This window comes from Epinephelus lanceolatus, chromosome 17, assembly GCF_041903045.1.
Source record: "Epinephelus lanceolatus isolate andai-2023 chromosome 17, ASM4190304v1, whole genome shotgun sequence".
Lineage (NCBI taxonomy): Eukaryota > Metazoa > Chordata > Actinopteri > Perciformes > Serranidae > Epinephelus > Epinephelus lanceolatus.
This window is the reverse complement of record NC_135750.1, coordinates 31,947,743-31,973,193: the sequence shown is the minus strand read 5'-3', so window position 1 is coordinate 31,973,193 and position 25,451 is coordinate 31,947,743. Positions and strand designations below refer to the sequence as shown.

Sequence of the window (25,451 nt, the reverse complement as noted above, 5' to 3'; positions counted from 1 at the left end):
AATGAAAATTCATCCATTATCTGCTCACCCATATGCCGATGGAGGCTCAGGTGAAGTTTTAGAGTCCTCACAACACTTGTGGAGATCCCAGGGGAGAAGGGGTAGCAACAAAACTCTGCCTAATGGAGGCTTACAGCGCCCCAGATTCAAACTTCCAAAAACAGATAATTGAAACCACAAAATATCCCCATACTGCTCGTCCGTAGAGATCCAAGTGTCCTGAAGCCCCGAGGTAAAGGACGTTTTTCCAAAAAACTTTTTATGTCGGGGCTTCAGGACACTTGGATCACTATGGACGAGCAGTATGGAGATATTTTATGGTTTCAATTATATAATCCAGTGTTTTTTGCAGAATCATCCTATGTCAACCTTTTTTTCTGGTTATAAGGATGCGTTCCACAAACTGCGTTCTTTTCACTGTGGATAAATCCACAGTCATTGCTGTAAACAGCTGTCATTGGACCTATTATCTATGTAAGGTACTACTACTGTGCTACTGTAGTTGAATCTCAAAGATCAGGTGGCTATCTTCAAATCTCTGCACATTGAAGAGAAAGTATTTGCATGACTAGATGCCACCACATACCACAAAGTTAGAATATGTTGTTTTGTAATTTAGGTGAACTGACTCTTTAAGAAAATGGGAGATGACTCAGAGTAATGAAATAATGTTTGTTTTTTTTGTGTGCCCAAATTGTTTCTTATCATTACAGTGCTGACTGAAAATATGTGCCTTTCAAGAGACATTCTGTACTGAGTCACAGTCGTCTTTGCTTTCACTAATAATGGGCATGCAGGCTGCATTGACGTGGCACCAGGAGACTGATGAGACAAACTCATTTATACGGGGGAAGCTGACGATGGCAAATAAGGTTCTGCAGAAAGAGTCATGTATTTGCATTAATTAACGCCAAAAACTTCCCTTTTAATATCTGTTTTGTCTCAAAGGCTTGGCTCCTTTTGCCTCATTATCTATCACCCTGCAGCTAATATGTTGTTATGCTTTTACACACAATAAACTCATTAATTTGTAATCCACAATGCCTCTTTAGTCAAACAATGTTGTCCATCTGTTGCAGCCTCTTGAATGGTTTTGTTAAGACTCAACCCCGCAATGTGACAGTTTGAGTCAGAGCTGACTGAGGAGAGTGTAGCTGACAGCTGAAGCACATCCATGCCTCTCCAAAAAGCCTGGTTTCCTGCTTCAAATCTGCTCAAATGTCCCCCCCAACACAACCCGTCTGGAGGAAACAGACTCCTGTTGGCATGGAAACCGCGTAGGACTGTGTTTAATTTCTCTTGATAAGTAATGCTAACAACACTACAACATAATGATGCTCAGGAGGAAAACGCCTTTCAAGCTGCAACCATGGCAATCACTTTTGTAGAATTATGTTTCCTTTGTTTGTATTTTTTTTAATTTCAGGCAATAAAAGCTTGAAGGTAGCTCCAGGAGAGGCATATGCACCAGGTCTTGCTAATTGTTGCTTGTGAGCATTCATATTCAGACTCTGTAGAAATGACCGCTGAAGTCTACCTATTTGTCATGGTCATTGTGTCTTTGACCACGTCTGCGCTGACAGGACTACCAATGATTACACACAAAAAAGAAAAATTATGCAAATCTCCCATCCTGCTCGTCAGCAGTTCTTCTCGGCTGGGGCCAAGCTCAGCGGGCTGCCCTTTAAACTAAATTCATTTCATTTATAGTTAATTTTCAAGTTGCCGCCTGCGCAAATAAATAAATTTATCTCTCCCACAGATATATCTACAAAGGCACAGAGCCGTAGCTTTTTCTAATTTTGGATTATGCAATAAAAGCACACTTGCTGGCTCTTAATTTTCACCCCTTTGTCTAAACACACATCGACAGTAATCCCCCTGTGAAGTCAAGGAGCCATGTTTAAGCGTGATGTTTATGCTGTGATTTGGTGGCTGCCCCGGGTCAAACAGCGCTGTTGTGTTTTGCCCTGCAGGCTGTTTTGCAGCTTTGTGGTTCAATCAAGCAGGGCTGTGCATCAAGGAGCAGGTGGGGGAGGACGGAGGAAGGGAGGTGGAGGAGAGGGAACAGCCTGAAATAGGAGCTGACATTCACCTGGATGCCCTCTGTAAGGAAAGGAAGAAGTGGAAAAAAAAAAAAAAACAGAGAGGAGAATGATCCCGAGGCTAGAGCAAGAAACGGAGGGGAGTGTGTGATTATGGTTACTAAGGCTACAGCATGCTGCCCTGTTGGAAAGGCTGGGGCTCGGAGGAAGGTCAGACGGCTGAAGTACAACCAGCTAAATCAACTCTGAAGTGTGAGGTCCCCAGTGGCGTTGGGGTTGAGGAAATGTAGCTGTTTAGGTTGCTCAGGAGGAACATAGATTGTCGCTTAGAACGGGACCTTGCACACGCCGTGGCTTATAGCACACCCTCTGGGCTGTAAATCCCTTTGATACGCCACATAAAAGAGGATAAAAGATGTAGAAAGAGATGAGGAGACAAGTATACAAGATAAGATTTCTTTTTGTGAGATGTACGCCGTAAAAACACCCCCCCAGGGGATAGAGGTCACCTGACGTGTGTTCTCCGTATGAGGAAGGACCCCTTAACTCTCCCATCTCTCAATGGTCACCGAGGCTCAAACCCTCTCCGCCTCTATCTCTGATGTCTGTATCTCATGACGTCTCGGAAACAGACTGCCAAGCTTGAGCTGTTTGGAGAAAGGAAATGATGCAACATAAATTTCAAGGCAAGGATTCTCTGTCTTTCTTCCTTTCCCCACACATACACACACTGCAGGATGAAAATCAATAGTCTTTCAAGAGTGAGTCAATGCAGAAACTAATAGCGAACAAACCCAGTGCTGTAAAAATCACCACTGGCTCCTCACACACAGTGGGTGTAATGTAAGAGAATTGTGCTTAAGCACGCCATGCTCTTTGTCATCTATGTAAAATTATTTTGCAGGATAATAGAAGGGCCAGGAGGAGCAGACAACCCAGACTCTTGTATCTGAGGGGACCATGAAGCCCGTCATCGCCATGACACTAGGAATGTCAACTGTCGAGAATGTTTTTGACCGGGTACACATGTCAGCGTTCATTTTGCTACTCTTGAGCTTACTGCACTGCACAACATCCAGGTCTGATGGGAGCTGGCTAGTGATGCTGCTCAATTGGCAATTACCGCTAGTCAGGGTATCCCGACACAACAGCATTGCTGTGGAAACATTGTGCCCACCCTCCAGTCTCCCCCCAGTTGCCTCACTAAGTAAGCGGCTTACTTTTGAACCACAAACCCCCTTTAGCATTGTTTACGAAGCCTATGTTGCCACTGTTAGCTCTGTTAGCACTGTTAGCAGTGTCAGCACAGTTAGTGGTGCTACCATATATTAGTTAAGTATGCTAAAGTGGCTTTGTGGCTCAAAATGAAGCTGCTTACTTACCAGGCTAGCTGGGGAAAGACTGGAGGGTGGCCACTATGTTTCCATAGCAATGTCATCTCAGTGGTGGTACAAGCTGTAATTGCAAATGAGTGGCGCTGCTAGCTAGCTGTCACGTAACCCAGGTGGTGCCTGCTCTATGGGCCCAATGATGAGGAAGCAGCATTGATCATTTAATTTTATACATAGCAGTGGAACATTTTTGGCTTCTTGCACCACGGAACAACTTTCATAGGAGTGAACAGGGTCTCGCCTCCAACTCTGTATTTAGTGCTCTTTACACATCCACAAGTAGAGTGGCCATGGCTAAAGTTAGCTAACCGGTGAAGACTGGACGGTGGGTTGTGGGCACTATGTTTCCACATGTCAGTGCAGCTAACTGTCAACTATATCACAAAACATTAAAATGTCGCACCTCTAAAGGGATAGCACATTCAAATGTGGTGCTAAAGCTCACAGACTGTATGGAGTGCTGGACTTAAGGAAAATCCTCCTGTATAGTTTTATTATTTTCTTAAAAATTAACTGGTTCATTACTGCTTAATGGGTGCCGGGCTATCGAAAGCTAAATAAATCAAAACCGACATCCTTACACAGCACCCACATTTAACAGACACCACAACACTGTAGCCAGCACGGGGAACATAAGAATGGACAAAGCAGCTCTTGTTTAACTTGATTAAGAAATTTGGCCGTCTTTCTCCCCAGCATTGATTGGGCTGAGCGACTGACTAAGCAGCTCCCCGTTAACGGTAAGGGCACTTTATGGGCATCCACATTCATCCTGGACAGGAAGCTTCCCTCCCCTCTAGGCTCAAAGCGCTGATCCCCTCACACTGTCGGGTGACATGATTGAAAGCTGAACAAAACATTTGGAAACACAGTCATTATCTTTACTATGAACACATCATCAGCCTAGTCATTAGCATCTTTCTCAATTAGGGTCACTTAATGGATAAATGGTGTTTTTGCTTCTTCCTAGAAATATGTCCATGGTGCAGAAATGTGTTAATAACCTCAGCTGTTGAATAAACAGTCCCTGTAATCATCAATAAAGAGGATATCAGCCTGTTTTGGGCTTTCAAGTGTTTCATACTTCCATGAAGGTCACCGACCAGAGGATTAGCACTTTTCTGAATAAATTTCAGCTGAGATCATGTGTGCAGAAGCCTTTCCTTTCCAATAACATGTTTATATGCCTTGACAAGTACACTGTTGTTCTTCTTCATGTATGAAATGTTGAGCACATTAGACCTGATGCAGTGACATCACCTGATAGGATGCACAGAGTGAAGCGTGTCTAGGTCCTATGTGCTGACAGCACCGCTTTGAAAGCTTTTTTTATTATTAAACTTGATCTTTTGGCAGGGTTAAGTGCCGTCTCTCCTGTAAGTGCAGCCAGTCACCGGTCCGCACACCCTTGAACAACATTTCTGTCCACCAGGGGCGTCAGTTCACTATAGCTGTGGCAAAGTTCCTGCAGCTGTTATCATGCAGCTCCAAAAAGGCTGGTTCCTGATTTTTAGCACAGATTTTCTTGGGACAGCAGGGGGGACAGACTCCTGACTGCAAGTATGTCATTTGTTCAACATGCAAAATCATCAGCTACAGGTCATAACAGATCAGAGGGATTGTGGATCTTGAATGCAACTCTGGTGGGATTGCTGGGTATGGCTGCTCAGGGGAATCCTGGAGGGGCTTTGCTTGCAGTTACAGCAATAAAAAGCAAGTTTACAAGATCAGTGTGGATTCACTTGTGCTCAAAGATGGCGGGTCTCTATACCTTGACACACAAGCCATGCCTTTCTCCTAGAAACCCTTTTTTCCCCAAATGTTGCCAGGGATGTTTTTTTCGGGGGTTCTTTGGTGTTTATAGTCGGTGAAAAGAAGATAAAGTCAGACCGGTTGTCTCTTTAAATCAAGCTGCAGTGTTGATGTGCCCTCAAGCTGAAATGGTAAGAACCATTTCCACCTCTGCGGCAGGGAGCCTGACCAAATAGGCGCACTAGAGCGCTTCAAACGTGATTCTCATTCCCTTGGTCACTTGTGGTTTATGGTCGCCTCCACTCCTGGAGAGGAAAGCAATTTGTCAGTCTTTTTCTATGGGAGTTTGTTTTTTCTTTCCCCCCTGCGCATCTCGGGAGACATTATTTAATTTTTATTTTCCTCTCTTTTTTTGTTCCATCCGCAGAACTCAGTGGCAGTCGCCTCAATCCATTTACCGCTGGCTGGTACGCCTATCTCCTCCTCTGCGTTGCAATCTGTTGATAACTCCACTTGCAAGCTGCAGTTTATTGTGTTTCGCAATGGGAAACTCTTTCCTTGCACGGGGAATTCGTCAAATCTCGCAGACGATGGGAAGCGTAGGAGCGTTTCAACACCAGTTGCTTTCACCAAATTAGGTAAGAGGAAATCCATTTTTATCATCATGCTTGTGATGTCAACGCTGTATGTGTTGCCGACATGCTTACACACAGAGAGAGAGAACCACACACACACACAGTCTATCAGTTTGTTCTGCGCAACACGTTGAAACACGCTTTGCAGCCATAGTGTGCTTGTTGCCAAAATGAATCAAAGCTCACTGTTTATATCATTTAAATGAATGAAACCACTGCATGAATGTTCACATCACAACACCGCTGCATCTCTGTTTCTGGGGGGAAAGGGAGATTAGTTTCGGTTTTATCTGAGATTAAAGTTTATGCACAACACTTCACACAACAGTCTGTCAACTGCAGTAACAGTCTGACACTTGAGCAATGTCTACATAACGCTCGCGCGCGCGTGTGTGTTTGTATGTGGATGTGCGCGCACCCATGTCCACGCTTGTTTCGGCCATGGCGCTTACACACTTTCCACTTGGCTTCCTTAATTGAATGTGTTTCTTTTTCTTTGCAGATGGGTGCAGCCTCGGGAGCGCCGTGCACTCCGTTACTATTGCTCTCAGGCACTTCGCACTGGGTGTAGACCCCACCGTAGCCTATTGGGATTTTGACCTGCTGGATGGACACGGTGGCTGGAGGGCAGAGGGCTGCCACATAACAGGCTCCGGGGGCAACACGACCACTATTCATTGCACCCATCATAATAACTTTGCTGTGCTAATGGTGAGTAGTCTACTGTGTGGTACCAGTGTCATTCATTTTAGCACCGCCAGTGCCCCCACATAACGCGTCTCCCACTGCTTAGGGCCTATTATGGATCAAATGCATCTTTTTTTCCACCATGGAATAGATGGAGTCACGTGTTTTAAGAGGCACTTCATGCAGGGACCTTTAAAGGCTTCATTTATTGTTGCTCCTCAGCAGAGGGAAAGGATTTGTCAAATGCGCTACGGGGGATTTATTGGCTTTGGAGTGTGCGCTACGCTAAATTCCCCCCCTATATCCTGGAAATGAGAAGTTGCGTGTGTTGTATAGTCTGCCACCTTTTTCCAAAAAGCAGCACAGCAGCTGAAATAGAAGCGAGGCTCAAGAGAAGGAGCGCCTTGTCAGGAGCTATTCGCCTCCGAGCGCAAGTGGTGTGCTAATTGGTTGCAACCATCGGCGAGCGAAAATGTTGGACTGTAAAACGTAGCATCGCTCATCTGTGTCGCTCTCAAGTTGGTCTCGACGGCGCCGAGATGCCTTCTCCTGACGACGTCCCCCTGTTCAAATTGATTTCATGAGGATAATACCAAAAGCGCAATGGCATCGCATCGCCCAGTCGCTCCATAGAGCCGCTGCGCCTGGTCCGCTTTTTTGGATGAAAAGAAATCCTCCGGATGTTTACCGAAGAGTGGGATTCGTTAGACTGGGAGGTCAGTTCTCAGTAGAGCATGAAAAGTGATGTGCTTGAGATGTCGGTGCTTTCCGAGTTGCCTTTTTACCTGCATATTTTATGAAGCCGCTGTTCAATTCCGTTGTTGTTCGTGTGTGGAAATAAGCTGGCTCGAGAAAAAAAAGCCGCATAGGAATGAGAAAGAGTGGGGTACAGAGGGATAGCGGCATAGAAAAACGGCATGGGGTGCTCAGAGGGAGAGAGCAGGGTGTCTGTGGAGAATACTAAGCTGTTGTCAGATGGGGAGCAGATGTCAGATTGTCATTGTGCATGTATTTGTCTATCAAACACGGGCTTGGGGAGGCGCACCGTCAATGGGCACCTTGTGACTGTCGGAATAAAGCGAGATCGGCAAATTTGTCAAATTGCCTGGCAGCCGATTTATGATTTGAACTTCAAGACACGTCCGACAAGTAGAAGGTAGTCATAGCGATGGTGGAAAGCCGTCACAGGAATGTCCACATCATGGTCTTATGCGAGCGTTTGCGCCGGGGATTGCGCGTCTACTAATGCAGTCACCACACCCGCCTGGTCTCTGCAGTGCCCGAGAAAAGGACCCTTATTTACGGACTTGTGACATCATTCTCCTGTTGGCCTCATCTAAAATACTGTATATTGCAACAATGACCCTTAGGATGGCTTCTGCAAGTACTAGACCTGTTGCATAATCTTTTCATGTCAAACTGAGAGGAATTGCCTATTACTGCCTGACTGCAAGTTGACCATTTTTAATTTACAGTATTTATAAGTAAGAAGGCTTCATCAGTGAAGCTCTCATTTGTCACGAGTTGCAAATGAAAGCACTGGGATGAGAATAAAGCTGCTTTGGTGTTCTGAGGGAAAAATCATGGTAACAAGTGACAAAGTCTATATGACCAAAGTTGGATCTCAGCTTCTGTGACAGTGTTAGAAAAGGTGACAGTGGAGCTCGCATTTTTCCTGAGTATGAAGTGTGCTTTGTACCCTGATCTTGGCAGTCACATCAGTATCTAATATAGCTGTATCACCTTCCTCGCTTCTAAATGATACAGCTGAATTCCTCCTTAGATCAGCTGTCTGCAACACACAGTGTAAGAATCCATCTCATGGTGCATCTGTGATGTTGAGCAAACTGACAGAGGGTTAGCCACAAAGCATGACAGCTTTGAAAGATGAATAATGCAACAAAATAATTTCAAAGAATACGGGCGGGGGGGCCGAGGCGGGAAATAGATGCCTGAAAGGCACAACGCCTTTCAATATGCAATATCCAATTCCTGTTGATCCAGACCCTTTCACATTAAGCTCTTATGGGGCTAGTGTGTGTATGTGTGTGTGTGAAGATGATTAGTCTACAAATAGCATGACAGCCCAATACAATTGTCCCTGGGGACTGAGGTTTGGGATATAAAAAGCACTTTAATGAGAATCTTTTTGACTTGGCTCAGAAAGAATTACATGGTAGAGAATCTCCCTCCCCTGGCTTTGTGATCAGAATGCCAAATAACCGACTTGGGACGGCATCTGTGTGGAAAAACTCAACAGCAAAGCTTTTGTTTGGGCATATATTACACTCCCCCTGCTGTGGATTTTGAAGCTCGGTAGGTGTAATAAATGCATCATTTTGTTTTTCTCGCATTAGAAAGCAGGTCAGTTACTGACCTGTAACACTCATACTGGTGATACTGATTGTTTCAGATGTGGGTCAGGTATTGAAAGACAGCATGCCTCTATTTTGAATTTTGTTTTTTTTCCTCCACTGCACTGAGCTGAACTTGAAGCTGTTAGAAAGCAGCCGTTCCAGATTTCAGCACTGGGGACAGTTCCCATGCATTTCCCTGTCTCCCTCCCTCTGTCCTGCCTCCGCCCCCCCCCCCCCCCCCCCCCTGCCTCCCACAGCCCTGTGTCTGTCTGAAGGGAGGGCTGACTCACTCATTTACAGCAATGCAGCCTCATCATCTGTCTTCATCACAGTGACAAGTCTCACCCCCCCACCATACCCTCCTGCCCCCCTTTTAACCCCCTCCAAAAAAAACCTCACCTCCTCCCTGCAACCACCTTGTGTACTCTGTGCTCTTATTGTCTCAGAGGTGGTTAATTTTATTCATTTATTTATTCATTGAAGTGGTAACATAGATGAAGGAGTTCCTGCATTTGATTGCAGCAACACTCCAGTCTGTTTAATATGCAGGAGCAGACCTTTAGAACGAGAGACACACGGAGGGGGTGGCTGGCTTTTTGTTAGTATCCAATCATAACAAAGGCCCTAAGGCCGCGGTCCAATAAGAGAAGAGCTATTCAGAGATGTATTCCCATACACTGTACAGGATATAATGAGTATGTGAAGTGAAGTGGATTCCTGGAAACAGGAGGTTCCTTTAGTGATGCCTCTGCATCACAGTTACAGTAGAACAGGTTACGTTTTGGTTGAACATGATGGAGACTCATAGTGTGGATGAAGGCATCTGTGGAAGTGGACAGTCGTGGTTATTGTTGATGATGGTTTGCAGGGAAGTAAATGAAGAAGACAGATGAAGAGAGAGAAATGGTGGAAGGAGTATTCAAATCCTTTACTTCAGTAAAACTACCAGTATTGGATACTTTTACACTTATTTGGGCCTCTAACAGTTATGTAAAGGAATATGACTGAGAAGACTGGTCGGGAAATGTCTCTTTTGGTGGAACTGCTAACAACTCATAGACACTGGAAACATAACAAGGTGCCCTAACTACACACTGTAAGAGGTCACAAGCCAAAACTTTTGGGAACCATCAGATAATCATTTAATAAGTAAGTAGTAACTAGAGCGTCAAATTAATGTAGTGGAATAAAAGACACAATATTTTCCCTATAAATGTAGTTAAGTTTAATGACAAACGAGTACAAGTGCCTCAAAATTGTAGTTAAGTATAGTACTAAGTAAATGTACTGAGTTACCCTCCACCACTGGACCAGTCTGAGATGATGTACAAATGTTAGCAGGATAGGAAGTGGCTATATTACTGCAGATGTGCGCCAGACCTGATGTTTCTTAATAACAGGACTTAACACCTAATTTGATTCAAGTATGTTACTGAAATCCATCACCATGACTGTCACGTTGACTTGACTATTTCCTATTTTATAATGGACTGCCTCTGGGTTGCAACAAATGATGATTTTCATTCTCTATTAACCTTCTAATTATTTTCTCAATTCATGTTTTAGTCTGAAATGAAAACTAATGGCAAAAAATTGGCCATCAAAATTTCCCAAAGCCCCAGATGACATCCAACCAACAGTCCAAAACTCAAAGATGTTCACTTTGCAATCATGTAAAACAAAGCAAAGCAGCAAAAAAAAATCACATTTTAGGAGATGGAACCAGAGAATAATTGGCATTTTTGGCTGATTAATGACTGAAGCAAACAGCAGAATAGTCACAGATGACTTTTCTGTTGATTGACTAAATGATAGTCAAGTAATTATTGTTGCTTAGCTTAATGTCAAACCATTGCTTTTTTATTTCTGTCATGGTGCTGCACTGCCAGCTGTAGTAATATGTTCTCACTATTTGGGTCCCCTATTACGACTACTATGTTTTTGTTTGTTTATGTCTGATAGCAGGACTGCAATAAATCTGGCCCATAAAAGGAGCAGACCAGGCCGCCTCGTATAGCATTCAAATAACATAATATTATGGTCATATGAAAATGTTCCCACATGAGGCCGTTGGCCTCACTTCTCTTTCAGCCTTGTTACCAGAGTGAAATTTTCAGTAAGGAGTCATAGTGTTTGAATGACGTAGGAAAATTCTCCGTGCAACTGTGAGCAAGGGCAGGACAGACACTTTTACCTTAGTGAGGAGGTGTGGTTGACCCTGTTGCTGGGTGTGATGATTTTAACAGATGTGATTGGTTGTCAGAGACACACCCTTTTGTGAGCCTACAAGGTGCGGACACCCAGTGGAAATGAAATGAAGTGCTGACTGTGAAAGTGTTCTCATTGTTAGTGTGATCACTCTGCTGATGGAAGGTTGAGACAGCTCGAAGTCGTCACTGTTGCACACTCATTTTTCCAGTTTTTCAAATATCTTAGTGTTGTGATCATTTTATTTCTGGCGTTATAGCATGGTCAGCACATTTCTGACTGTGTTTCTGGCAACAAAAGCGGGTGTTTTTAAACAACACGTGGACATTTCCAGCTGTGTTTGTGGTGACAGACTTGGATTTATTAACGACATGATGCATTTTCAGACGTATTGTAGTGTTTGTGGGTATTTTTTAATGATACATTGGGACATTTCCAGCCGTGTATTGGGTATTTTAAGCCAAACAAGACTGTTTCTGAATCGAACCAAGTGGTTTTTGTACCTAAACCTAACCACACATTAACCACTGCATTGTTACAACATAAAAACCCTTCAAATTTAACTTATCAGTTGTTTGCAGAGACGTGCAATGCCAAGGTCATCTCATTCTGAGGCTTCAGGGTCTCAGCGGGGGTATCTGCTGTTTAAAAGTCACCAAACACACCACAATTCACTTGTCTTCGCTCCTGCACCTCCATCTTGAAACAAACCAACCACGACAGGATCCCATCTTGATACATTAGTTCTCATTGGCTGAGCCTTGTACAGGCTTGATACCAGTGTGACATTACTGCTGACTGCTGGAGCTGACCACAAGGTCTTGTCTCCCATGCAGAGGAACAAACACAGCGCAGCCACTGTGAGAATCCACCCATTCTCTAAACTGCTTATCCTGATGACTGTGGGAATACACAAACAGTCAAGCTGCAAACAATACATCAGCATTACATTGTGTTTTGGTGCAAAATGTTTATTGCCTACTCAGTCAGTATTATTGTCAGTCAAAAGGTAGTAACTTGGAGGAAATGGAGGATTAATGGATGGTAGGAGGGAAGAGGAGATGAAATTAAAAAGTCTTCTGTGCTTCAGTGAAGAGGAAACACCAATAGATTGTGAGAGTATTCTTAAAAAACATCCTTTAAAGGGAGTTGTCTATTCAAATCCAATCCAAATTTGGAGCGTTCTTGTTTGGCAATTATAGCTAATACACACATACTGTAAGTTGTGTGAGATATGTGTTGCTAATTGAAAATAACCTCCTGGCAACTTTCAGATCTTCTGCGGCTCAGAAACAGTGTTTGTGTCTCATTTTCTCTGTCTGTTTTCCAGCATATAGCAATCTCAGAGCTGTGTGTCCTCATTAGTCCTTTGTCCACATCCTCGCCCAAGGCAGACATAATGAGACAACAAGCCAGTTTTTAGTGTTCACCCATAAGCAGGCCAAGCTTCAGTGGGGTTAACTTTATCCGCATGTTGTTGACTCTTCTATCTCTGAGACATGTTCTTACTAAAGGAGCTTTGGTGTGTGTGTTTAAGGAGATGAAGGGATTTACAGTGATAATGATGATGACCTGTTTAGATATACAACTGCGTCTCACAGCACTGTGTTGGCATTTACTGTTGTATTCTAGCGGGAGGGGACGAGGGAAGGGGCGATGACCAACTGTGATATCAACAGAGAGGGATGAAGCCTTGTGGTTGTGTGTTTGTTAGCTGATAGTAGATTTAAGAAAAGAGGGTCTGTGCTAGAGGAACAGGGCACCACACAATAAGGACCCAGAGCCTCTGGAGAAGAGACTAAGGTTCCTGAAATACCAAGCCGATGAGCATCTGTCGGCCTTGTTTTTGTGGTGTGTCCTGCACCGTTGGCATAAGTCAGCCTTTGACGGCTTTTTTTCCCCGGCTGATTCAGCACATCTTAATGGCGAAGCCCGTCAGTGAGAGATATTCCTCTGATTGGCAGTTCAGGTCAGTGCACGAGATAAGAATTGGAAGTGAGGAAAGTAAACAAAGGACTAAAGTCAAGAGGGCGTGAGATCAAAACAGACTTGTTATATTAGGTAAGGTTATTTTTTTAGCCATTTAGCAGACACAGTTTGTAATTGTTCATTGACACACAGTAAATAGAATTTCTTCTTTCAATATCTGGCTGTGTTTCTAATGTGATAACTGGCTAGTTAGCATCACAAATCTTTCCTGCCAGTCTTCTGGTTTTCCTTTCTTGATGAAGAATACAGACGTGCTGTTATGGAGATTTATTTTTTCTTGCACAGGTGCAAAACGTATGTGCTAATTGGCCGTTGGCTGTAGGCTTTGTAGTGTGTTCAAGTGCAGCGTTTTGGCTGAGACACAGGCTATGTGAGGCAACAGAGTCATCTGCCTTTGTCGTCACTAGGTCTTTGATGTTGGTTTGGTGTATCTTGGCCTTAAGAGGTAACCTAATTGTGACCAAACAGTCTGACAGACTATCCCCCATAAAATCACAATGTGTCTTTTATTTACACTTTCTTGGTACAGACTAAATAAGCTAGATATAATGTGTAAATAAGTGAGCTTTGAGGTGGCAGTAGCTGGATTTTGTTACCTTTAGACAGAGCCAGTCCACCTGTTTCCCCTGTTTTCAGTCTTTACGCTACACGGGTCAAGCTTTATATTTACCAAAAAGACATGAGATTTGCATTGATTTGCTCATCTAACTCTCAACAAGACAGCAAATGAGTGTATTTCCCAGCATATTGAACTACTCCTTTAATGTGTTTTTTGTTAAAGATGGTGATTGAATGAGAGAGACATCTTCTGTAAACTTGGTAAATAACTTAAAAAGGTGTAATGTGATTTTTTGTGGATGTAGCATAAGCCACAAATGGAACTAAAAGTAACCACAGAGTTTTCACAGGATGTGAGTAATCAGTAATGCGTAATGTGTTTGTGTTGGTGTTAAGCTTTGTCATAATTACGCAGCTTAAACTAATTCTTAGAGCAAATGCTAATTATTTGCAGCCCACTTAGCATCAGCTACCTTTCACCTTTTACCTCACTTGCACTCGTTCCGAATGCGGCAGCTGACAGACGAGCACTAATCCACCTCCATCGGCGAGTAGGCAGCCGTGAAGCCTCCTCACCAGCCGCTGACTTAACCAGTTACACTGAGGGCTTAGGTCTGTGCTGTGCTGTGTGAACTTAACTGCACATGAGCTGAGGTTTGGCTTAGGTTAATATTTAATACATGCACTCATGTTCCATTTGTAAGCATTAACTTAAATTTGATGTCAGACATGATTACTTGAGTGCGTGGGGGATTGCTGTGTGTGTGGGGAGTGTGTGTGCTTGCTGAAACCACATCGCCACTGCAGACTTTCTTCCGTGGCTACTGATTTACCCTCTCAGTGTTTGCTGACTGCGGACTTGTTTTGGTGTGAAAGGGGAAGGGTCTGGCTCATCCACCAGTCTACCCCCAACCCTACCCTGCACTCCCAGAACAGATTGCTGTTGGCCAATAACCTGACATGTGATGCAGATTGTTTTCTCTCTGACTAATGAGTTCAGAGCTCACAGACCACCATTTATCTGAGACATCAACAGTTTTGCCCTGGCATTGCTAGACTGAGCCGATACTTACTATTGGCCGTTTTCCCCAACGCTCTGTATTGGTCGCTCTATTTTTAATGCAGTGTGTATTCGTCTTTTAGCCTGGATACAAATTGCATTGCTTTAACCTATTGTTATTCAAATTATGTATGCTCCTCAGCTAAGTGTATGACAGATTATAATAGTGCTGCTCACAGCAGAAGGGATTGTTGCACTTAATGTGTGTGCCTGTGTGTTTGTGTAAAGAAAGTTAATAGGCTATGCGATGGTGTCATGGTTTTGATGTTGTTTATATACAGTCACTGATTAATTGGCAGCCAAAACTGTGCTCCGTTTTTTTTTTTTTAGAGAGAGGCAAACCGCTTGCTTGAAATGTAAAACTGTCCTTGCTGACAAGCAAGTCTGTATGAAAGATAATGATGTAGTCGCATTTTAATTTTATTTCCAAGTTGATGATTTTTGGCACACATTTTCTCAGACAATTAGGGAGATATGAACACTTGGATGAGGTATAAATGAGTTGTTTATTTTTTCTTAATAGCAATACTGTGAGGACTGGCATACATCTGCCGCACCGTCTATGATGAAATGATTGAAATGAAACAGGTCCTGCTTGTCCTCTGCATGTGACAGAGGCCATCTGACATACATGATTCATGTCCTAGAGCGCTGTCGGTACACACAGTCTCAACCAAACAGTTCTCAAGCAAAGAAAAAAAAAGAACTGTTCACATCATAATATGGCATCTGATCTGAAACTGTCCGTGTTCAAATGCCCCCCCCCCCCACCCCCCACCCCTCCCCCACCCCTCCTCTCTCACCAGCTGTTCCCTAGTCGACAGTGCGACCCTCTCTGAACCCCAGAGACAGCTTGGTAGAAATGAGGGCATGCCGTGTAAACAGCCTCTCTCTCTCTCTCTCTCTCTCTCTCTCTCTCTCTTTCTATCTTTCTCTTCCTCCTCTCTCTGCCTCTATTTGAGTTTCTGTCACTGGCTTTCAATTGGGTTGCTGTATTTGTGCAATGCATTTAACTGAACTGGACAGCACCTCATTTGCACAATGCTGGGCAGTCTAGACAAACACATTAAGAACAGATTTTTTTTTCTCTATTAGGGCAGTGCAGAAAGTGATCTAGCCCTGTGGCTGTCTGCATGTCCACCTCTGTTGTCAGCCAAGACGGCAGCTCCCAGAATGTCTGCCTCTGCCCCTCCATTTCGCTGCTGCTGCTGCTGCTGCTGCTGCTGCTGCCAGGCTCTGATTAGCAAAAGTGTAGCACTGGGGGAAAAAAATAAGGCCAAAGGTTAAAGGCGACGGTCACTTTAATAACGGAGTTGAAAAATTAAGCTCTCGCAAGTGGTTTATTATACATCATGGCTTTTTCTGCCACAGCTAATCACGATCACTGTGACCTTTTGACGTTTAACCCCATGACGCATATCGCTTTGTAAAAGTACATTCTTCTCCGCAGCGTTGGAGAGTACAGCCATGCCCTGCAGTTGCGTCTTTTTTAATTCTGCTGTAAGGGTGTGGAGCTGCTGCTGCTGGTTGCTGGGCTTATAATTAGGGAGCAGCTATTGATGCAACGTGGCCCCCTGTGCACTTCTATGGAGGAGATAAGGACAGCAGAAAATGAGACTTGTGTAATTTGAAGGGGACACGATAACATGACAGACAACGGGGTATATCTTTAGGCAAGGTCTATTAAGAACCCTTAAGATTTTTAGTAGAGGTCTCACCGATTTTTTAAGGATGTGTTTTTAATATATATATATATATATATATATATTTCAGTGTTTTCATGCAGGAAAGTATTCTCTTGTTGGCTACTGGAGGCTGCCAAGGGTTTATTAGATTAGATCCAACCTCACAAATTGTTCACAATTTTCATTTTTTTCATATCCAATCATGAACTGCAGGAACACCTGATGATATCTGGGACAGACAATTCCACAGACAGAGCAGTCCAACCATGCGTTTGTGCTCTCTGATAGGACAAACCACGAAGTAGTGAGAACCATTTAACAAGAATGCAGCAGCCTTGAATGATAACACTGGCGATATTCATTTCTTCCTGTTTTCTCTACAAATCCAATGAAAAGACCAAAAACAACAATGTTTTTTTCCCTCTAACAATTATTGTCTGTGTAACCAAAGCCTGATATACCTGCAGCTTATTCCTTTGTGCCCCAGAGCTCAGTTATTGTCCAGAAACGCATCAGTGAGCCACATGGTTTCTTCATTGCCATGAAAACACACACAGTAGTTTATTAAGGCTGTTCTCATGCACTGTTTGGACATTTTCCTATAACAAGTAATGCACCAAAAGTCATACATATCCCATGTTATTATGAGCCAGTAATTTATATATAACCCATGTATTTCGGAAGGCTGTGATCATGTGATGAATGTGCTTACGAAAGTAAAGAAAGAAGCGGTCCCCATAAGGAGGCAGGCTGGGATGGTGGATGGGTCACAAAACACTGGACTTTCACCCAGAAGACCGATGTTTGGAACCATGTGAACTTTGAGTAATTTTAAGGTACATTGTCACCATATTTCTTTTTGTAAACCTAATCTAATTATACACTGAATACATATCATCATTCCTGGGGTGCTAATTTGTAGGATTTCATACAAACCGTTGTAGTAGGATACGTTGGTCTATTTGAAGTTATTTCAAATTCAGTGCCCTGATGCTGTAAATACTCATTAGTGTATATTATTGTTATTATGGTGTGAAAAGTCCCAGTAAATCCACTATTCACTCTTGTTTTAGTAATATTTGCTTTAAACTACACTTCCCTACTGTTATTGAAAACTGACTTGAAAAAAAACTGTATGTTTGTGACATGTTTTAAAGATTTGTCTCCTCATCGAAAGCAAATAGATGTGGGACTAACAAACACAAGTTGGGGAAGTAGAACAGTTCGCCCCACGAATGACATTTCATCCTTAATATAAAGTTACATGATTGACGTAAAGTTTCAGAGGTAAGGTTTAGGCATGTAACGTTACTGTGGTTAGGTTTAGGAAAAGAAACACAGTGAAGACACACCTTAAAATGACTCAGAGTTCACTCAGCGTCCACACAGTTATGAACATGTGTCTCTAGGGCACAGTCTTGGGGAAAAGTCTGCGTTTTTGTGACCCATCCACCACCCCAACCTGCCTCCTTCTGAGACCACAGTCTGAGACCGCAGTCTGAGACCGCAGTCTTTCAAAAAACATTAGATTTGTACAAATTTAGCTGCCTTACTTTTCATAGGACAAATGTACAAAAAGTTTTTGAGAACAGCCTGAGGCCAGCCTTGACCTTGAAGAAGGAGTGGTACTGGCCATTTAGGCTACTTGGATCTTTATTACTATTATAGAGGATTGATCATACATCGACAGGGCTGTAGAAAGTCCAAGGTAAGGCCTCGAAAGTCAGATTTGTTTGAATAGCCCAATATCACATACAGTACAATGTCTCACAGGGCTTTACACAGGGCCCAAGACAGCGGAAAGGAATAACTCCTCAAACAACCTCAGCACAGAAGGGAGAAAAAGGAGGAAACCTCAGGAGAGTCTATTCAAAGAGAGATTCTTTCTTCTTGGACAGCTGGGTGTGCAACAGCTGCTGTAGGTGGGAAAAAAAATGGCTATTAAAAATGAACAGATAGTCGTAACAGTAATAGAAGATGAAAGACACACTATGCAACAATGGGATTACAACTGAACAATGTGATCATAAAATCTCTAATCTGATAGAAGAAGTCCAATTATGTAAGTCTAAGGAAAGGGTCCATTGAAATGAGTCCATGACAGATCCAAGATTAGTTGTAGGGTGCCAGCTGGGTGGGGTCAGTGGGCAGTTTGGAGTAGCGGCAAGGTAGTTTGAAAGAACACTCGAGATATCTTTGCCTTGATGTTGGCGAACATGAAGACCAATGTTAGCTTGATGGATGGCAGTAGGGATGATTTTAAAAGGAAATCTTTCTCCATTGGGTTTATCTGCAGTGCTGAGTGGCATTGTATCCTCAAGTGTTTTCTCTGTGCATCCATCTTGGTATGAGCTCATGTATACTGATGAAGATATGTATGTTGGAGTGAATTACCCATCCATAGACGGGCCTTTCTAACGCTGGATGAGCGATGCGCTCTGGTATGAAAGGTGAAAACTAATCTTGGCGCTTAAATTCCCTCCCCTTTCACTGTCCTGACACTTTGCCTTTGCCGTACAAATGGCCCTAACGAGATGCAAACATGTAAATTGCTGGTGGAGGAGATGGAGCGTCCACTTAGGTCTAAATGGCACAGATAGCACAACTGTCAGATCGTAAAATGGAACTGGGCTGAGATCATGGCGAGCAATCTGTAATCAAAAATGGAGGAAAATTGCATTGCGGTTGGGGGATGGAGGGATGGGAAAAGAGGCCGAGAGAGATCTGAGTCAGACATACAGTAGCTTCCTGGGCTGAAGGGGTAATGATTTACCTATCTGGCCTGCTCTCTCCATCTGTCTCCATGCTTTTTGTCTATATAATCACTCTTCATCTCCTTATCTCCCCTATCACTGCTTTTCATTGTTGTCCCCGCTACGAGCTGTTTTCTGTCTGATGCACTACATATTCTTCATGCATTTACTCTTTGCACGGTTGACTGCAGTCATTCAGGAACATCCCTTACACCCCCTTCACTCTCAGCACCTTTGTCTCAGGGGGCTAAATGCTACCACAGTTAGAAAACATGGTAGCAATTGTCCAACACTGGCTACACTACAACACTTCCTTACAGCGCTTAAAAAAGCATCACAACAAGGCCATTTATTTTTTTAAGGTGTTTATTCTGGCTTTTCAGGGAGGTAGGTGTACAGTCTTGAAACCCATCAGGTATCAGTGTGAAGACGAGAAGCCTCTGTGGGCAACGAACAATACTGTGGGAGATTTGACAACCCAGTTTCACTCCCAACTTGTCAAGTATCGACACTTGGTCAGTGGCCCTTGACATCAGATACAGACACGCAAAGGCACCCTTTAGCTGGGGTATAAAATGCAGCGGACTCTGTGGCAGTTTTTGATGCTCTGAGTAACTGCCATGATACTATAAAGAGCGAGAAATTGTGCATAGGGCAGGCGGGAGGGGAGGTGAATGGGTCAAACAAACTCTGGACTTTCACCCAAGAGGCCACTGTTCATTTCCTGTGTGAAACCAAAAGTCAATTGAATTATTTTAATGACAGCATAATTTACCATGATGTGTAGCATAGGAATGAGGCTACATTACGTTAGGAACATACATCATGCTTTGGTTGCCTAAACCTAAGGAAGTAAGCCTAAGAACAAAGTTTTATATTTATGTTCTTATTTTTTATTTATGTTATTTATGTTGAGTTTAATTTGAAAGAGACTACATGTTTTTAGCTAGCATAAAATGTACATTTCCCAAGAAAAGTTTAATTTGAAAAGACACAATGACATGCAAAATGACCAAAACTGACACTGGAGGGGTACCTAGAGCGTCATCGTTTCATGTGTGGAGCCACTGTCCAAGTGTCAGTATTTGATGAGCTGGGAGTGAGGATGTGTGGGTTTTGATGTTGCAATTGGATATCTAGGCCAAGACTTCCTTTTCCATGCTACAGTAATCTCGGCTGATCTCTATAAACAGATATCTGCGTATGAATACAGAGCAATGACTTTAGAAAAAGGCTAATACAGGCATAATCATTGTCAATCGCCAAAGGGTTCAGAGATTGCGTTTTGGCCAATGAGTTCCACCTGTCCACACAAATTCACACACTCTGTTTACCTTCCACTCAAAGGTCAATGCTACTTGGACTACAAATGGAAACAAGTATGCTCCCAATACAAAGATCTTGTCCTGTTGTCTACAGATGCTGCATACATATGCAGATATTGGTTTACAGAGATTACTGTTAGCAAAACTCCAACATGTATTGTGGTTTCTATGGCAATGCTAATGGTGCCAGTCAATGCCCAGCATTGCTCAGGTGCTTTTTATGTAGTCAGCCAGCACTAGAAGAGCTGTTAGAGGCTTGTACTGGAGACAGAGAGAGGGCATGTGAAAATGGTGGACAGAAACAGATGCGTGTGTGAGAGAACTCTGCAAAGGCACCAGCTCGGCGCTGTTAAGCACCACACACGCAAACGTAAGCTTATTTACCCACTGAGACCTCCATTGCCGGAGAGCAACGCATTCTGTTAGAGAGGCTGTTTGCATTGTGTTGCTTGCAGAGGCTGGGTTTACAGTGCATCCTCTCTGCTGCGCCGTCTTTAAGTGTTAACAGAGCAGAACCTGTGGAGCGCTGCCCTATTCTTGTCCATTGTTACAGGGAAAAAAATGTCATGTTTTGGTACAACGTATCGACCGGCAAGGGAACGAGGTGCGGACTGGTGTAATGTATGCTCCCACTCTGTGTGCTGAACAGCATGCTGTCTCAGGAACCTGAAGACAGAGCGTGAGCAGTGTGTGTAAGAGGGCTGAGGTGTTTCTGGCATTTGTGTGTGTGAGTGTGTGCTTGGATTTGCCCTTGTGTGTGCTTCTGTATCCACACCTGTGACTCTGAGTGTGTGTGTATGTGCACCGCACGTGAACACACACAGACCCCCATCCACTGAGCATTCTGTGGCATGTAGCGATTGGAAGAGATGAGTCACCCTTCTCAGACAACACCTACCAACCACCACACCTCCCTCTCCCTCTCTCGTGCACACACACACACGTGCAAAGATGATGAGAGACATGATGTTGGCAGGCAGAGTTTCAGGTTTGCTCATATAGTGACTTTAAAAAGGAGAGGTTAGTCTCATTCATCCTCTTTGCTCTACATTTTATACCAGTCTTCTTTCAGATTTACTTTTATTGATACATGTCCCCAGACTGAGGAGATGGGAGGTTTTCTTACCAGTAAGAAGGAGCAGGGTGGTGGCTTAAATCTTCTGTTTGGATTGAGAAATCTCACCATGGAGTTCGGGTTGGGTTCTGGTGGGTAATGCCATTTTGGATTCGATTCCTGGTTGGCAAGACACCTGGATTGAGGAAAATCAAGGGCTAACAAATATCTTAGGGGATCTTTTATCACTCTTTGCTTATTTTTATTAACAGAGCAATATATAAAACATTAAGGTAACAGGTTTCTTATTTTTAGCTGGCACTTACTGTCACTTTGGTGGTTGAAATGACAGATTGTATCAGCAGTAGCTAATTTATGTTAATTCGGTGATTAATCTTAGCAGAATCTTAAATTAATCTTGGCTATTGTCAGCATGCCCTCTGAAAGCTGGTGTCTTTGCTTGGGCAAAGATTATTTTTCAGGGATAAGTAACATCACTTTGTGAAGCCACTCTGTGATTGCAAGTAGATCTATACATCATGTTTTAATTATCATAAAGGGTTGTTTCTTTTTTTCTAGCTATGCTAGGAACATCAGTCTGTTTCTTAGTCAATCAGTCGCTCTAGCACTTGGTCCACACTGAAACTTGAAATATCTCCATTTACCATATACTATGATTAGTATATGGTTGGTATGCACTGTGTACAGACATTCCTGGTCCTTGGAGGATGAATCCTACTGGCTATCCCCTGACTTTTTCTCTTGCACCACCACAAGATTGACATTTTTGGTTTTAACTGAAATGTCCCAACAACTATTGAGTGAATTTACATTAAATTTGGTACACGTATGCCAACAGAGGATAATTTATACTACGTTTAGTGAACCCTTAACATTTCATCTAGCAACATCTTCAAAGGTCAAAATTTCACTTTGTCCAAATTGAAATATTCATGACCATATACCTACGAAACTAACTACAAAACTATATTCCCATCAACCTTACAGGGTTTATTGCTTATTAGCAATTGTAAACATGCTGAACTAAGATTGTGATCATGGTAACCATTATACCGTCTTAGCATGTTAACATTGTCATTGTGAGCATTGTGAAAGTTATGCTGAAGTTAGCATTAAGCTCAAAGCACAGCTCTGCAGCCTCACGGAGCCACTAACATGGCTGTATACTCAAAGGCTGCATCTGAAATCTTATACTAACATGCTACTCAGTGTGCTTTTTTCATACGACTGAAACCTCAATAAGAAACCAATAGCATGTCACTTGCATACTATTTAATTTTCTTTCTTTTTTTTTTAAGTTTTTTTTTTTTTTTTTGGCTTTTTGCCTTTAATGGACAGGACAGAGTGAAATGGGAAGAGAGAGTGGGGGGACAACATGCAGCAGGGGGTTGCAAGCCAAAGTCGAACTTGCCACTGCTGCAGCGAGGCATCACCTCTATACATGGGGCGCCGGCACTATCCACTAAGCTACCAACGCCCCTTGCATACTATTTCTGTTGAAATATTACAGTTTGCAAACACTGGACACTACACTGACAATAATATATCCCACAATGCAACATGGTAGGCGACAAAGTTCACAATTGACAGTGGTTGACAGCGACCATGACAGCTCCGTGACATCAGTAATGATTCAGTGTATGTGTATGTATAAGATTTCACTTTACTAGCTGTAATAAATATTTTTTCAATTATTCTTAAATTGCCAGTAGAGTTGAAGTTGGCTCAGGTTACCATGGTAATGCATCTCCAACCAGTAAAGAGGCTTGTAGGAAGTAACGTGGTAATTTAGCACATCCAAAAAGATGTATGAATATGAATATCATGAAGAGATATTGTAGGGTTGACTATTGTTGCATTTAAAAAAAACATTTACACAATGAGATTTTTGACAAATAATCATCAGTACTGTGGATTTCACAACTAAGTGAGTAAGACAACCAGGCTTTCCCACACATTCATTCATTTGTGGCAGCTTGCCACGATTGAAACATGTGCAGCAACATTTTGATTTTCTATTTTTGGAGCTGGCCTGTTAATTAGGTGTGCTTTTAGAATATATATATATATACTGTATATATATATACTATTCTATCATCAGTTGCTCTACACTGTTGCAGTGCAGAGTGTACTCTAATCACAGATGATGCAGCAGAGCGTCAGGCTCAGTGAAAGTGACACTTAACCTTTCATTGTGCTGGGTCTAAAACAAACACAAACAGCTGCTTCTCTGATCCATTGATCTGATCAGATCAGCTCTGATGGGATCAACTGATCAATATCCATCCTGTGACCTAAAACTCCAAAAACTACTGGCGAGGGGGAAAAAAGAGTTAGGCCTGCACTAAATTCATAGACCCCAATAAAACCCGAATATACAGAGGGTACACAGACTCAACATAACAGGGATGTATTGCCCAGCTCTAATTCACACAAAAGTATGTCGAGTGACAGCACACATATTGGGTATGTAGTGCATAGTGTGTGATTTCGGACACAGCAATAGTCTTGCTAACTGATATCAATCAACTTGCGACTTTAGTCTGCCAATTAAACCTCACACAGAGAAAATTAATTGTTTTTACAAGCATTTGATAGCGCGAAACCTTTCAACAGCACCACATAATACAACCCTTAAAAAATGATCAAACGTTTGAATTAACACCTCTCAAAAACTTCCAACAAACACTAAACATTTAATTCTTCATCAGTTTTACCTTGGTGTGACTAATAAACTGGCAACTGAGGGTATATTCTGCAAGGAAAGCGAAAGGATTCAAATTCAGTATTGGATTAAGATCTGATGAAATGTTATTGCAGCTCAGCCCTAAATGAAACATGTCAGTGTGTCAGGGAGCTTTCGAGCACAGTGGAGCTCCTCAGTAAACAGCAGTCAGTCTGTGGTAAAATTGGGTAGCTCCCAGTAGCCATGTGTTTTTACTGTATAACTGTGAAAGGAGGCATCATGCTCAGCAAATCTTCCGTGGATAAATAAAAAGCAAGAGAAAGAAAGAGATTAGTAATTCCAGTGTCTCCGTTCTATATTAAAAAGCTATCTTCTCCCTGCTTTCACATTTGTTCATATTGATTCTTTCTGTTCGCAGCATACGTGAGTGTTCACGTCTCTTTGTTCCAACTGCAGAGGGAGTTTTGCCTACAGTGAATTATGAGCTTGTACTCTGTTTGCAAGGTTGAGCAGAGCACAAGGCTCATTTATTTGATAGTCACGCTTTAAATATCTCCACAGAACAGCGATTACAATAACTTTTGTATAGGAATTTGAATAGCCTAAAGCTAAATACAACACTTCTAATCTGAGGCTCTAGAGAAATTAATGCTAATGAAACAATGCCCCCTTGATGTTTGAGGAGATAAATACACCCCGACTGATACGTCTGAGCCTCAAATGACGGTGCTCATCTAGAGGGTTCCTCATCAGTAATGTTTGTTGATTTGATGGATGTGTGCTTGATTCCACGTGATTTGATTACTCTTTTCACGGTGGGCCTTGTTTGCCTCCGCTGTTGAACATTCTCCAGGTGAGGCGCTGATTACGAGCATGACCGTATCTCAAAGCTACGAGCTGAGTGACAGCCACAAGGTGCAGCTGAAACACTGATGACCTGCGTTAATGGCGCATGACCATTTTTCTGACTGTTGTCAAGTCCGGAGGTTATTCTGTCCCGCCGCTGTCCTGTCTCTCCCTGTTATCCGCTGGTGTACAGGCGAGCCAGAGTGGGTTTGATTTGCACACTCACTCCGGTTCTGTTCCGGCGTTCACGCGACCACTCAAGGATGATAAAATACAGTGCTGGATGGGAGCTGGGAGCCGGGCGCCCGCAGGCTGTTCACTAGAGGATTTTAATTTTGTTTTTCACTTGCTCCCTTTCTCTTCCCTCTCTCCCACAATGTTTGTGCATTCTTGCGTGCA

The 25,451-nt window shown here is 42.9% G+C and overlaps 1 protein-coding gene across 3 annotated transcripts in view; it reads left to right on the top strand.

Moving 5' to 3' along the window:
- The window catches only part of adgra1b (adhesion G protein-coupled receptor A1b), a 247,673-nt gene that overhangs the window by 157,113 nt on the left and 65,109 nt on the right, over positions 1-25,451 (top strand). For 2 of the 3 annotated variants that reach the window (XM_078176317.1, XM_033613474.2), the window contains exons 13-14: positions 5,616-5,826; positions 6,326-6,534. In XM_078176317.1, the coding sequence (XP_078032443.1) occupies positions 5,616-5,826; positions 6,326-6,534 (420 nt within the window). Of the gene's footprint in view, positions 1-5,615; positions 5,827-6,325; positions 6,535-6,665; positions 7,227-25,451 lie in introns of those variants that run through there. The other variant, XM_078176318.1, reaches the window with a different exon arrangement.